General features: G+C 40.7%; 1 protein-coding gene across 1 annotated transcript in view; it reads left to right on the top strand.

Annotated features, from left to right (window-relative positions):
• The window catches only part of LOC124141332 (growth hormone-regulated TBC protein 1-like), a 48,595-nt gene that overhangs the window by 16,805 nt on the left and 15,503 nt on the right, over positions 1 to 16,287 (top strand). The window contains exons 2-4 of the mRNA XM_048402335.1: positions 10,527 to 10,684; positions 12,995 to 13,041; positions 13,665 to 13,782. Of these exons, the coding sequence (XP_048258292.1) occupies positions 10,527 to 10,684; positions 12,995 to 13,041; positions 13,665 to 13,782 (323 nt within the window). The remainder of the gene's footprint in view (positions 1 to 10,526; positions 10,685 to 12,994; positions 13,042 to 13,664; positions 13,783 to 16,287) is intronic.

The raw sequence follows: 16,287 nt of genomic DNA, 5'->3' as shown, positions 1-16,287 counted from the left end.
TTCAAATCCCGGTTCGCCCCGATTATGTTTCTAGGTTTATCAGCACCATACTCACTCACTCACAAGAAAGTCAAAATTAAAAGGGTTATGTTGATTTGTTTTGCCTATTTGATGCAAATACACAGCTTATCTTACCTGTGATTGTTTGTTGAATACCAGCTTTGCTCTCGCTTTCCGTGCTGAATGCTTGACCTGGATCAAGCCATGATATAACCATGATAACTGAATACTTTTCAAACTGAAACCAAATTTCTCACTTCATGAAACATGCATAGAGTAAAGGCTAAATTGTATGAGTGTCACACAGTGTTCAACCCTCACACTGAATACAGTCGAACCCACTTGTCAGGGCCACACTTAACCAGACCTCCCTTATCCGGAAACAATATCAGACTTTTTTGAAAAAATGAAAAATAATGACTATGTGAAATGCTCCGTTGTCCAGATATCCGTGTTCCGGAATCAGACGGTGAATTTCACTAAGCTACAATACGATTGGAGAGTATTATGCTCCACTTATCGATCAGCGTCAAGGTGTGTGATGTTTGTTCTGTGGTCATCAGAGTTAATAGGGCTGGGCCGAGTCCAAATTTACTACCTGGGTACCCGACACCCTATTACCTGACCCTACCTGGACACCCGCTATAGATCTCAAGAGATAGGTACAAAATGTCCAAATGGGAATTGATTTACCGCAGCCCTGGCCAAAACTATTTAGAAACTTGTATAAAATGATCTGATCATGCATACACTGAAGTTGATAGACGCTTTATCCTTACTCAAGTTTCTAGGTTTGTCAGCACCATACCCATGCTCGTGGGTTTCACCGAAGTGGTAAACGTCTGAGACCTGCATCACTTCGCGCTTTCCTCCCACGTTAAGTTGACACACCGTGATATAACTGGAATACTGTTAAAAGCAGCGTTAAACACAACTCACTCACTCACCTTACTAGGGGCAGTCGGGTAGCCTTGTGGTTAAAGCGTTCGCTCGTCACGCCGAAGACCCGGGTTCGATTCCCGACATGGGTACAATGTGTGAAGCCCATTTCTGGTGTCCCCCGCCGTGATATTGCTGGAATATTGCTAAAAACGGCGTAAAACCATACTCACTCACTCACTCACCTTACTCGAGCCTACAAGTGTCAGAACGAATGCTTGCATAGTCAGAAAGAAATGTGAACATTAGCTGCTTGTAGTGTAACCATGGAGATGTCGTCAAACAGTACTAACATGACTAACCACGGGTCCGGGCAGTCGTGTGGGTACCCCGGTCCTACCCAGGACCCACCCGACCCCAGTACCCGAGTTACTAGTCCCAGCCCTAAAATAAACATCAAAGGAACAGGTAGCATTTGATTCCAGTGGATTAAAGATGCCGTTTGTATCATGTTGGAATGCTAGACTGAGTATTAATCCAATTTTTATTAGGTAATAAGTGTCAGTTAGGAATTTGACACTGAGGGGAAGAATAACTTTAAGATGGTTTTACCTTGACCTACACGACACTACTTTTACCTTGAACTAAGATTCAATGGGCCCCCCAAAAAATTTATTTCAAGGTGTTGTGTACTGTAGTGTTGTAGTGTAGTACTGCAGGTGTCTAGTGTAGTGTTGTAGTGTAGTACTGCAGTTGTCAAGTGTAGTGTTGTAGTGTAGTACTGCAGTTGTCTAGTGTAGTGTTGTAGTGTAGTACTGCAGTTGTCTAGTGTAGTGTTGTAGTGTAGTACTGCAGTTGTCTAGTGTAGTGTTGTAGTGTAGTACTGCAGTTGTCTAGTGTAGTGTTGTAGTGTAGTACTGCAGTTGTCTAGTGTAGTGTTGTAGTGTAGTACTGCAGTTGTCTAGTGTAGTGTTGTGGTGTAGTACTGCAGTTGTCTAGTGTAGTGTTGTGGTGTAGTACTGCAGTTGTCTAGTGTAGTGTTGTAGTGTAGTACTGCAGTTGTCTAGTGTAGTGTTGTAGTGTAGTACTGCAGTTGTCTAGTGTAGTGTTGTGGTGTAGTACTGCAGTTGTCTAGTGTAGTGTTGTAGTGTAGTACTGCAGTTGTCTAGTGTAGTGTTGTGGTTTATATGAGAACAAATATTGCTACTGTTGGTTTTTCACTGCCTTGACTTGACTTAAAATCAATTACTGATAGCACAGATTGGTAACTTCACCATGGAAACCAACAGATGATTTTGCATAATGCATGAGAGTTGTGACCATCAGGATGAGGCAGTTGATCTCACTGACTGCATTCTATAGCATGTATAGAGGTTACTTGATGTGCTTTGTTAAATGAAGGAGATTCTAGAAGAGTCAATTAGTGTTGTGTGAGGTAGTGATGTTAAAGATGTGTGTGAGGCAGTGATGTTAAAGGTGTTTGTGAGGTAGTGATGTTAAAGATGTGTGTGAGGCAGTGATGTTAAGGATGTGTGTGAGGCAGTGATGTTAAAGATGTGTGTTAGGCAGTGATGTTAAAGATGTGTGTGAGGTAGTGATGTTAAGGATGTGTGTGAGGCAGTGATGTTAAAGATGTGTGTGAGGCAGTGATGTTAAAGATGTGTGTTAGGCAGTGATGTTAAAGATGTGTGTGAGGCAGTTGACACACCGTGATATAACTGGAATACTGTTAAAAGCAGCGTTAAACACAACTCACTCACTCACCTTACTAGGGGCAGTCGGGTAGCCTTGTGGTTAAAGCGTTCGCTCGTCACGCCGAAGACCCGGGTTCGATTCCCGACATGGGTACAATGTGTGAAGCCCATTTCTGGTGTCCCCCGCCGTGATATTGCTGGAATATTGCTAAAAACGGCGTAAAACCATACTCACTCACTCACTCACCTTACTCGAGCCTACAAGTGTCAGAACGAATGCTTGCATAGTCAGAAAGAAATGTGAACATTAGCTGCTTGTAGTGTAACCATGGAGATGTCGTCAAACAGTACTAACATGACTAACCACGGGTCCGGGCAGTCGTGTGGGTACCCCGGTCCTACCCAGGACCCACCCGACCCCAGTACCCGAGTTACTAGTCCCAGCCCTAAAATAAACATCAAAGGAACAGGTAGCATTTGATTCCAGTGGATTAAAGATGCCGTTTGTATCATGTTGGAATGCTAGACTGAGTATTAATCCAATTTTTATTAGGTAATAAGTGTCAGTTAGGAATTTGACACTGAGGGGAAGAATAACTTTAAGATGGTTTTACCTTGACCTACACGACACTACTTTTACCTTGAACTAAGATTCAATGGGCCCCCCAAAAAATTTATTTCAAGGTGTTGTGTACTGTAGTGTTGTAGTGTAGTACTGCAGGTGTCTAGTGTAGTGTTGTAGTGTAGTACTGCAGTTGTCAAGTGTAGTGTTGTAGTGTAGTACTGCAGTTGTCTAGTGTAGTGTTGTAGTGTAGTACTGCAGTTGTCTAGTGTAGTGTTGTAGTGTAGTACTGCAGTTGTCTAGTGTAGTGTTGTAGTGTAGTACTGCAGTTGTCTAGTGTAGTGTTGTAGTGTAGTACTGCAGTTGTCTAGTGTAGTGTTGTAGTGTAGTACTGCAGTTGTCTAGTGTAGTGTTGTGGTGTAGTACTGCAGTTGTCTAGTGTAGTGTTGTGGTGTAGTACTGCAGTTGTCTAGTGTAGTGTTGTAGTGTAGTACTGCAGTTGTCTAGTGTAGTGTTGTAGTGTAGTACTGCAGTTGTCTAGTGTAGTGTTGTGGTGTAGTACTGCAGTTGTCTAGTGTAGTGTTGTAGTGTAGTACTGCAGTTGTCTAGTGTAGTGTTGTGGTTTATATGAGAACAAATATTGCTACTGTTGGTTTTTCACTGCCTTGACTTGACTTAAAATCAATTACTGATAGCACAGATTGGTAACTTCACCATGGAAACCAACAGATGATTTTGCATAATGCATGAGAGTTGTGACCATCAGGATGAGGCAGTTGATCTCACTGACTGCATTCTATAGCATGTATAGAGGTTACTTGATGTGCTTTGTTAAATGAAGGAGATTCTAGAAGAGTCAATTAGTGTTGTGTGAGGTAGTGATGTTAAAGATGTGTGTGAGGCAGTGATGTTAAAGGTGTTTGTGAGGTAGTGATGTTAAAGATGTGTGTGAGGCAGTGATGTTAAGGATGTGTGTGAGGCAGTGATGTTAAAGATGTGTGTTAGGCAGTGATGTTAAAGATGTGTGTGAGGTAGTGATGTTAAGGATGTGTGTGAGGCAGTGATGTTAAAGATGTGTGTGAGGCAGTGATGTTAAAGATGTGTGTTAGGCAGTGATGTTAAAGATGTGTGTGAGGCAGTGATGTTAAAGGTGTTTGTGAGGTAGCGATGTTAAATATGTGTGAGGCAGTGATGTTAAAGATGTGTGTGAGGCAGTGATGTTAAAGATGTGTGTGAGGTAGTGATGTTAAAGGTGTGTGTGAGGCAGTGATGTTAAAGATGTGTGTGTGAGGTAGTGATGTTAAAGATGTGTGTGAGGCAGTGATGTTAAAGGTGTTTGTGAGGTAGTGATGTTAAAGAAGTGTGAGAGGCAGTGATGTTAAAGAAGTGTGTGAGGCAGTGATGTTAAAGATGTGTGTGAGGCAGTGATGTTAAAGGTGTTTGTGAGGCAGTGATGTTAAAGATGTGTGTGAGGCAGTGATGTTAAAGGTGTGTGTGAGGTAGTGATGTTAAAGATGTGTGTGAGGCAGTGATGTTAAAGATGTGTGTGAGGCAGTGATGTTAAAGGTGTGTGTGAGGTAGTGATGTTAAAGAAGTGTGAGAGGCAGCGATGTTAAAGGTGTGTGTTAGGCAGTGATGTTAAAGATGTGAGGCAGTGATGTTAAAGATGTTTGTGAGGCAGTGATGTTAAAGATGTGTGTGAGGAAGTGATGTTAAAGGTGTGTGTGAGGTAATGATGTTAAAGAAGTGTGAGAGGCAGCGATGTTAAAGGTGTGTGTTAGGCAGTGATGTTAAAGATGTGAGGCAGTGATGTTAAAGATGTTTGTGAGGCAGTGATGTTAAAGATGTGTGTGAGGAAGTGATGTTAAAGATGTGTGTGAGGCAGTGATGTTAAAGATGTGTGTGAGGTAGTGATGTTAAAGATGTGTGTGAGGCAGTGATGTTAAAGGTGTGTGTGAGGTAGTGATGTTAAAGAAGTGTGAGAGGCAGCAATGTTAAAGGTGTGTGTAAGGCAGTGATGTTAAAGATGTGAGGCAGTGATGCTTAAGATGTTTGTGAGGCAGTGATGTTAAAGATGTGTGTAAGGGAAAGATGTTAAAGATGTGTGTGAGGCTGTGATGTTAAAGGTGTGTGTGAGGCAGTGATGTTAAAGATGTGTGTGAGGCAGTGATGTCAATGGTGTGTGTGAGGCAGTGATGTTAAAGATGTGTGTGAGGTAGTGATGTTAAAGGTTTTTGTGAGGCAGTGATGTTAAAGATGTGTGTGAGGCAGTGATGTTAAAGGTGTGTATGAGGCAGTGATGTTAAAGATGTGTGTGAGGTAGTGATGTCAATGGTGTGTATAAGGCAGTGATGTTAAATATGTGTGTGAGGCAGTGATGTTAAAGGTGTGTGTGAGGCAGTGATGTTAAAGATGTGTGAGGCAGTGATGTTAAAGGTGTGTGTGAGGCAGTGATGTTAAAGATGTGTGAGTTAGTGATGTTAAAGTTGTTTGTGAGGTAGTGATGTTAAAGATGTGTGTGAGGCAGTGATGTTAAAGATGTGTGAGGTAGTGATGTTAAAGTTGTTTGTGAGGCAGTGATGTTAAAGATGTGTGAGGAAGTGATGTTAAAGGTGTGTGTGAGGCAGTGATGTTAAAGATGTGTGTGAGGTAGTGATTTCAATGGTGTGTATGAGGCAGTGATGTTAAAGATGTGTGTGAGGCAGTGATGTTAAAGATGTGTGTGAGGCAGTGATGTTAAAGATGTGTGAGGCAGTGATGTTAAAGGTGTGTGTGAGGCAGTGATGTTAAAGATGTGTGAGGTAATGATGTTAAAGTTGTTTGTGAGGCAGTGATGTTAAAGATGTGTGAGGAAGTGATGTTAAAGATGTGTGAGGTAGTGATGTTAAAGTTGTTTGTGAGGCAGTGATGTCAAAGATGTGTGAGGTAGTGATGTTAAAGTTGTTTGTGAGGCAGTGATGTTAAAGGTGTTTGTGAGGCAGTGATGTTAAAGATGTGTGAGGAAGTGATGTTAAAGGTGTTTGTGAGGCAGTGATGTTAAAGATGTGTGTGAGGCAGTGATGTTAAAGATGTGTGTGAGGCAGTGATGTTAAAGTTGTTTGTGAGGCAGTGATGTTAAAGGTGTTTGTGAGGCAGTGATGTTAAAGATGTGTGAGGAAGTGATGTTAAAGGTGTTTGTGAGGCAGTGATGTTAAAGATGTGTGTTAGGCAGTGATGTTAAAGATGTGCGTGAGGCAGTGATGTTAAAGATGTGTGTGAGGCAGTGATGTTAATGGTGTGTGTGAGGCAGTGATGTTAAAGGTGTGTGTGAGGCAGTGACGTTAAAGAAGTATGAGGAAGTGATGTGAAAGGTGTGTGTGATTGAGGCATGCCTTTGCATTTACTGCTCATAAACCCACCCTCTGAATACTGCAACTAAACACAGCACCTTGTCAAGAAGGAAATTATTTGTAATATGCATACATATTGTGATTTCATTGATAAAAGAAATGTTTCCTTAAGATAATGTTGTTCTCAGTACACCTTGGACTTATCAAGCATATTTATTGTTAATCCAATTAATCTTTGTACGTGATACTTACACTTAAGGCCACAATAAATTATTTATTAACATTTAATCCACATCAGGTCTTTGAAAGGCATTTAGAAGTGATACACATAAGGAAGAGAATTTATGGATGTCAACTTCTGTATTATGAGGAACACAATGTTTCGGAGTATATGCTTACTCCATCAGGTGAATGAATGCAATGAGGCAGAGAGCATATATATGTACATGTTAGGACAACAAAATTAATAAGATCACAAAAGGTGGAAAATAACAAAGGGTACAAGCTAACAAAGGAAGCCAACAGATGACTGGCGCTGATAGGTGATTAGCAATAGACAATGGAAGTCAACACTTAAGTTATCATAGCTAAGTAATTGGTAATGGACACTGTTGAAGGTGTCCATTACCAATTACTTATCTATGATAGCTTAATTAAGTGTTAAGCATATACAGTCAAGTCTCGTTAATCCGACATCGTTGGTTGCACATGATTGTGTCGAATTAACGAGTATGTCGGATTAACGAAATTAATTCATTTGTGATCGAAAATCGGACGTCTTCACGATAGAAAATAACCGTGTGTACCTTGTAATAAAATCATTAAAAACGAAATATTAATATTGTTATGTTGTTTATTCATTCATTCCTTAATTTATAATTAATGACAGTGCAATAATAATAATAATTTTCCCATTTATACATAACAATAGAGACATTACTCACTGAATTTATCACATCAACGACACACGTTTCCTCGTGTAAATGCAAGTGCTACTGTCTTAACAACTTGCTTCATCTACTTAAAATAGTCTGTCAGTGTTTTCTGTTTCTAACATTTTGAAGGCACATTTCTCAAAGTCCCCTGCTCGCTTGACGTCTAGGGCTTGTGGTTGCGAGGTGTAATTTCATTTGCTGTTTCTTATAATAAAGCTTGAAATTCTTTATGATCCCGGCATCTAGTGGCTGAATGTGCGATGTGGTGTTTGGTGGTAAAAAGTGACATTTCACATTAGTTATGTCGACAGTAGCATTGGATGGGGCGTTGTCCAACAGCAATACCACGTGGCATTGCTCCAATCGCATTTGCCGATCCAAGATCAGTAGCCAGGCTTTGAATATTAATGAAGTCATCCATGCTTTCTTGTTTACATACCAGTCAACCATGGTGAGTCGACCATGTTTTATATACCTGTTCGTATTTAAAACTGGCACATTAATCTGGCTTCAATTTGTAAACTACATTTGTATAGCTTTGTACATACAGGTTTGAATAGCTTTTCCTGTTAATTGTAAGTTAATCTCTGCAGCCAGTGCATGTCAAAACACTGGCTGTGTACTCGCGGGCAGATGACCACGGAGTACGCTGATCACTGTGTCTGATTAACGAGACTGATTAATGAGTGATTTCGGTAATTCGTTGCAAATTAGGTGTGTCGGAGTCGGAGTGCAAGAATGTCGGATTAACGGGACTAAATAGCACTGAATCAATCGGTTCCCATCATTTGTGTCGGATAAAGCCGAGTGTCGGATTAACGAGTGTCGGATTAACGAGACTTGACTGTACTCCGAAAAGTTGTGTTTCACAAAATAAAGAAGTTGACATCCATATATTCCCTTCCTTATTGTTCAATACTCATGAAACCTGATCAGCCAGTTTCATCTTCCTGAGCTGAGGGAGTTAACTGACTATAAAAGTCCAGTTTCCATCCTTGCCAAACTAGGCTGGAATTTCTGGGCTCAATCGAGTCTGGACCAGACAATCCAGTGATTGATACCACGACCTTAGATCCACACAACTGGGATATCATGACATGCATCAAGCAATTCAGCGATCTTAATCACCCGATCCCGTTAGTCACCTCTTACGACAAGCATAGTTGCCTTTTACAGCATGCAGCACATGAACTCATTCATGTCACCTGAAACAGCATTTTATACAGAATTATTTATTGGTTTCATGATACCCATTTGTAGTAGTGGGATGATACACCGATGGATCGGTGAATCGCGATTCTTTTTACTTCCCGATACAAGTATCGATCACAATTGCACACAGTAAAAAGTATTGGTTCTTACCTTGAATGTATTCTTCAATAAATGTTACATAGACACTAATCATGCTAATTACTAGTAAAAATGAGTAGTGAAAACGCAAATATTTTCATCCATTGTGCCATACTTGACACTGCCAGCTGTAAATCGTTTGTGTGCCAAGTATTTGGCCATCCTGTCTATGAAGAGGGCGGTCGGGTAGCCTAGTGGTTAAAGCGTTCGCTCGTCACGCCGAAGACCCGGGTTCGATTCCCGACATGGGTACAATGTGTGAAGCCCATTTCTGGTGTCCCCCGCCGTGATATTGCTGGAATATTGCTAGAAGCGGCGTAAAACCATACTCACTCACTCACTCACTGTCTATGAAGAACATGGCTCATGCCCCACAGATAGAGCACATGCAAGTATCGTGATACATATCGGATCGTGAGCAAGGTATCATGATACGGATCAGATCGCACAGTTGGTGCTTCGTCCCAGCCCTACCCTTTTGACAGGGCCCAAGGATGTAAACACCTATTGGATAACTGAAGAAAACTATCTTCTTCTCTGCCTAATGTAGATACCCAATGATCTAAACTCATCACTATCTCTTGATGGAAAAGGCCCAGTCGTCTAAGGCGCCGCGATTCGCTGTGCAGAGTTGCGTCCTTTGGGCACGCCAGAAATCTATGATTGTGGGTTCGAATCCCGGTTCGCCCCGATTATGTTTCTAGGTTTGTCAGCACCATACCCGTGCTCGTGGGTTTCACCGAAGTGGTAAACGTCTGAGACCTGCATCACCTCGGGCTTTCCTCCCTCATTAAGCTGACACGCCATGATATAACTGGAACCCAACTCACTCACTCACTCACTCTTGATGGAAAGATCTTGTCACTGTACACAATATAATACTTGAAAACACATGACATGTATGCAGGTATGTGATATTTCCGTCTAAAGTCAGCATTCTGTCATTTCGATCTCCGTGACATCCCAGACTATGGACCTGGTGGGGGCTAGACGACTGTGTGAGTAATATGCGCCTGCCCATAGGCCGATGGCAAGTAGATCTTGTGTCGGACCCGTAGTTTTAAATTTGTATTGTTCCTTATGGCCTGCAGTAAATTTACGTGTTGTGTTATTTTGTCACAGTCAGATACAGTTTTTTACATGAGGGTCCAAAGTCCAAAGTATTTAGTCAGGACCTGCAGCTTCTAATATCTGTGGGGGGCATGGGTGGCTTAGTCGTCTAAGGCGCCGCGATTCGCTGTGCAGAGTTGTGTCCCTTGGGCACGCCAGAAACCTATGATTGTGGGTTCGAACCCGGTTCGCCCCGATTATGTTTCTAGGTTTGTCAGCACCATACCCGTACTCGTGGGTTTCACCGAAGTGGTAAACGTCTGAGACCTGCATCACTTTGGGCTTTCCTCCCACATTAAGCTAACACGCCGTGATATAACTGGAATATTGTTAAAAATGGCATTAAACCCAATTCACACACACTCTAATATCTTTGAGTCCTGATGGCAGCCTGGCATTTATTTATTTTTTCAACCGCTGCTTGAGGATTCTAATGCAACTCCCTGGGTTGTTTTTTAGTTTTTTTTGTCATCCTTCAATCACATGCCTGTATAAGTCATATTGTACATTGTATTCATGTGTTGTTTTGTGTCGACACATGGTCTTGTGATTTTATTGTGGATTCAACTTCCAAAGTGTTTCTAGCAAATATGTCTGAAAGTGGCATGGAGCCCTATTATATCCCACTTCTGGAGCCAGGAACTTATTTTACTTTTTGTTTTTTCAGCAAAGTCGACGGCTATGGGTTTGAGCGACCGGAAGACTTCGACTTTAAGTCGTATGAAGAATTCATGGCTTCCTACTTGTCCGTGTTGGCGCGGCGGGCGCAGAGGTGGAAAAAAACTGTCGGAGATCAGACTACAGACATTTCAAAATCTCGAAAAAGTTAGTGCATTTCTTTTAATACTGATGGTTGATTCCTTTTATCACCCATCTTATATTCCCACCCAACACCAGTGAAATTGCACCTGTCATTCCCACCCAACACCAGTTAAATTCCACCTTTTATCCCACCCAACACTAGGAGAATTCCACCTTTTATTCCCACCCAACACCAGTGAAATTTCACTTTTTATACCCATCCGATAACAGTGAAATTTCACCTTTTATACCCACCCGAGAAACAGTGAAGTTTCACCTTTTATACCCACCCGATAACAGTGAAATTTCACCTTTTCCTCAAACCAAATCACAGTGAAATTCTAACCTTTATACCACCGAATCACCATGAAAATCCTCCTACATTCTAGCAGTGAGTCCCAGTGATATCTCACCCTTATCTAACCGGAAACTTCATGTAATCTAGGTGTGGATAACCTCTATCATATTCAACAAGTACATATAAAATATTTTAAAACATTTCTGAATATCCCTTGAAACAGATATAGCTCATTTTCATGATACCATGGGTTTTATCTAGGCCTGATGAGGGGCCAATTGTCCGCTACAAGTCTGCAGCCAGCAAATGTCAGCAAGATTTCCAAATTGTAATTAAACATTTCCCAATTCATGTTATAGTAATGACTAATGTTATGGCTTTGTGAGGTGACTTGTATTTCACTGACAACAGGACCAATAAAAAGGAATAATAGTTCAACGTTATTGCATTGAATGCAATGTTAAAATTCAATGTTAAAATACTTCTGAATTGCGGAAAATAAGAACTTTTAAAAAATCCTAATTCTTAACAAAATGACGATTTTTCCCAATTTGGCTCCCAAGAACATTTAGTTTGGAACTCAGATAAATCTCTGGATAACCATTGAATGAAACATGGATTTTCTTAAACATATAATTCATGAAATTATCTTTTTGTTTGTTTGTTTGTTGTTTAACGCCGCACTCAGCAATATTCCAGCTATATGACATCGGTCAGTAAAATAATTGAGTCTGGACCAGACAATCCAGTGATTGTCATCATGAGCATCGATCCACGCGATTGGGATCGATGACATGTATCAACCAAGTCAGCGAGCCTGACCACCCAATCCCGTTAGTCGCCTCTTATGACAAGCATAGTCACCTTTTTACGGCATGCGTGGGTTGCTGTTAAGAAGGAAGTGTATTTTGTTTCGTCACTGAATGATCATGAAAATACATATTTCTGCTTCACATTCAGGCTGAAGTCAAGTGATAATTTGTTCATCTGTGTATAGTTTGACAGCCATGAAGCAGTGATATAATTCAGTAGTAAGCAAGATGCCTTGCGGAGATTTACCTTAGTCTGGCTGACCCGTGAAGATTCCGGGGTAGAATAGGTCTTCAGCAGCCCATGCTTGCCGTAAAAGGTGACTATGCTTGTCGTAAAAGGCGACTAACGGGATCGGGTGGTCAGGCTCGCTGACTTGGTTGATGCATGTCATTGATCCCAATTGCGTGGATCGATGCTCATGATATTAGTCACTGGATTGTCTGGTCAAGACTCGATTATTTACAGACCGCCGTCATATAGCTGGAATATTGCTGAGTGCGGTGTTGAACAACAAACCAACCAACCTTAGCCTGGACCCTGACCGTGTCATACCAGAAAATGCTAAAAGATTGTACTTGTTGTTTCCCTGCCTGGCATTCGGCATTAAGGGGATGTTTGTTTCTTTTTGTTTGTTTGTTAGTTTTTGTTTGCTTTTTGTTTAACGCCGCACTCGGCAATATTCCAGCTATATGACTGTAAATAATGAAGTGTGGACCAGACAATCCAGTGATTGACATCATGAGTAGCAATCCCTGGAGTTACAATGACATGCATCAACCAAGTCAGCGAGCCTGACCACCCGATCCCGTTAGTCACCTCTTACAACAAGCATATAGTCGCCTTTTACGGCAAGCATGGGTTGCTGAAGACCTATTCTACCCCGGATCTTCACGGGTGAGAGTATGTGTGATGGCAAATACTCTTTATTGTTTCCTTGTTTGATTCCAAACTTTGTGTTTGAGCTGACATGGAACATCCAAACATTGATTGTATTTCTTTTCAGATGTCAGATAAACCGTTTGTAAATGCTACAGTTTAATTAATTTCTCTCCACATATTTATCTAGGAGTCCAAACTGTGTGCCCTTGGCATGCTGTGTTTCAATTATTTTAAAAAAAAATATACAAATTTGGCTTATTTGAATTAATTTCTTTTACACTTTTTGATACTGAAATGTTTGTATTCATATCAGTTCTTTTGATGATTTCCTATTTTCTTTTCAGTTAAAAGGTTTTGCAGGAAGGGAATACCATCAGGTATAAGAGCTGATGTGAGTGGTTTTGAAACTTGAATTGAAATAAAAAACAAAATCGCAATTTTATCAGATAAATTCTTTAATACTACATACATACTAGCTGGGCCCTGACAAAGTTATTGAATCATTAAATATCATTACGGGGCCATGCCAATAAGGACATGTCAGTTAAAGGTACTGGTATGTTGTTATGGAGGGTAATGCGGTAATCTCCATGGTTTTGGCTTGAAGAAATGTCAAGATATGGCCACATACTCCAATTTCAATTCATTCACAAATTAAATTTATTGAAGAAAGTTTTAAAACTATGAGTGAGAATGAATTATTTATTTTTTAAAAACCCTTATATTTTGCTATTGTTTTATAGTTTTGATAACTTTTATTGAAACCTTAAAAGATCAGAATTTTTTTTGAATTTGTAAATGTATTAGGAATTTGTAGATTGTACATTTCTTAATGTACTTACCCCACAACAGTAGAATATATAGATCATAGATATACAGATACTGAGATCAGTGTTAATTTGCTTTGCTTTGATGTGTTCATGATGTAATAAATGGTAGTATATTTCAAAGTGTCTGAGCAGGACATGGTCAACTAGATTGACATCCTTTACACATTTGTTGCCATGGAAACAGGTGTGGATGGTTGTGAGTGGTGCGGAGCAGAGAAGGATGGCGGACCCGGAACTCTACCAGCGTCTTGTTGACAACCAGCTAGACGACACACACCCCGTCAAGTGTGCCATTAACCTTGGTACATGATTTGTCTTGTTCACACTAGGTTCCTCACACTGCATACAAATAGATCATTTGTTAAGTTACACTACCTCCTTCCTTTTATGTGGTGATTTTTGGATGAGGATACTACACTTAGCTACTTAATTACTTAATAACATGTACGCACGGTTAAGTCTGAACAATAGGTTAAGAAAGTCTTTGACATCATTTAATATCTCAAGGTCGATAGAACATTGTCACAACATTGTCACTGCATTGTTACTACATTGTCACTACATTGTCACTACATTGTCACAACATTGTCACTATATTGTTACTACATTGTCACTTCATTGTCACTACATTGTCACTACATTGTCACAACATTGTTACTACATTGTCACTACATTGTCACAACATTGTCACTACATTGTCACAACATTGTCGCTACATTGTCACTACATTGTCACAACATTGTCACTACATTGTCACTACATTATCACAACATTGTCACTACATTGTCACTACATTGTCACAACATTGTTACTACATTGTCACTACATTGTCACTACATTGTCACAACATTGTCACTACATTGTCACTACATTGTCACAACATTGTCACTAAATTATCACAACATTGTCACAACATTGTCACTACATTGTCACAACATTGTCACTACATTGTCACAACATTGTCACTACATTGTCACTACATTGTCACAACATTGTCACTACATTGTCACTACATTGTCACTACATTGTCACAACATTGTCACTACATTGTCACTACATTGTCACAACATTGTCACTACATTGTCACAACATTGTCACTACATTGTCACTACATTGTCACTACATTGTCACAACATTGTCACTACATTGTTACTACATTGTTACTACATTGTGAAGAGTTGCTCCCCTTTGTTGTGAAAAGTTGCTGATAATGGGTTTGAATCCCAGAGATGTCCTTTGTTTGTCAGCTCAGCATCCATTCTGCGGGCCTCACAAGAGAGGCAAATGTCCATGACCTGCGTCACTGTGTGATGTCTGAAATATGAAGCCGCCTCCATGGTCTAGTGGTAGAGCGTCTGCCCGGAGAGCGGAAGGTCAGGGGTTCAACCCCGGCCGCCTCATACCAAAAGACGTTAAAGATGGCACTTGTTATTACCCAGTCTGGCGCTAGGAATTAAGGGGCTGAAACAAGGACTTGTCGGCTCGGAGTCAGTAAACTGTGTCTGAATGGGGTATTCATGTTAAACTGCGGTATGGTATCTCAGTAAGCTAGCACTATAAATCGACGTCAGTTCGGACTGGTACAAGCAGCCACACAAACACACACACGTACGTGCACGTTGCTATATAAGTGCAATAATCTTGGACGCGACGTTAAACCCCATGCCCCCTCACCTCACCTGAAACATGAAGCTGATTTGCAGTGAATATGTAACTGAAACATCTTAAACTCCACTCACTCACTAACCCCGGCAGTCTGTGTTAACACCTGTCAAGCTTATTTATGTTTAGATATATACCTAAAGAATACATGTTAATAAAATATTTAAAATAAATATATAAAAAATTAGAATTTTTGTCTGTCCTTCCTCACCTAAAATTGGAAGAACATTACAAATTTGAGAAATTAATAGGGTGAGGTTATGACATGATATTATAATTGCATACATTTATGAAATGGAAATAAGCATTCATCTTATCAAATTCACCACACGATCCCAGAGTCAGTAAGCCTAAGGGACCTACTCGGTGTGTTTACAGTCGTCCACATACACTGTGCAGACACTCAACAGCTCATACCCATTGTACAACAGGTTGTAAATTGCCTACTGCGAGGTGATTGCAGATGTCAGTGTGGCGACAGGTTGGACCCCCTTGCTCAATGCAAGCTCAGCTGCTTTCAACACTAGGTACTGAGGTTAGAGTTGAGGTAGCTGTAGTCTGAAGTTACACCCATGTCACAAATCAACCTAATCTCGATCTTAACTTGGTGTGCCAATTTTTGTAGCCCCTCTTTTTTTTTACCTCTTTCACAACAGCCTATGTCAGTCCCTATGTGTGTTTCTGTTCACTGATTCGTGTTGTGTTCATTGCTTCTCTTTCCATATCCCCAATCCATCTCTGCTGCGGGTTAGTTTCCTGTACTTTCCATTGTATCAGAGCCAGGGTCATAGGTGGCCATGTTTGAAGGATGAGGATGAGGATGAGAGTTGTGGCCCTTTGGTGGAAATCTGTGATTGTGGGTTCAAATCTGATTCGACCTGAATATGTTTCTAGGTTTGTCAGCACCATATTTGTGTTCATGAATTTCAAGTGGTAAATGTTTTAGACGTGCATCACTCCAGGCTCTCCTCCCACTTCAAGCTGACATGCTGTGATATGACTGACTGACTGACTGACTGACTGACTGACTGACTGACTGACTGACTGACTGACTGACTGACTGACTGACTGACTGACTGACTGACTGACTGACACTCACTCACTCACTTACCATCTTCCCGAGGCAAGAGAGTTAACTGACTATC

The sequence above is a fragment of the Haliotis rufescens genome, unplaced genomic scaffold (genome assembly GCF_023055435.1).
Source record: "Haliotis rufescens isolate VD_foot unplaced genomic scaffold, xgHalRufe1.0.p SCAF_25, whole genome shotgun sequence".
NCBI lineage: Eukaryota > Metazoa > Mollusca > Gastropoda > Lepetellida > Haliotidae > Haliotis > Haliotis rufescens.
Note: the sequence above shows the minus strand (reverse complement) of the source record. Positions and strands in the feature narration are given on the sequence as shown.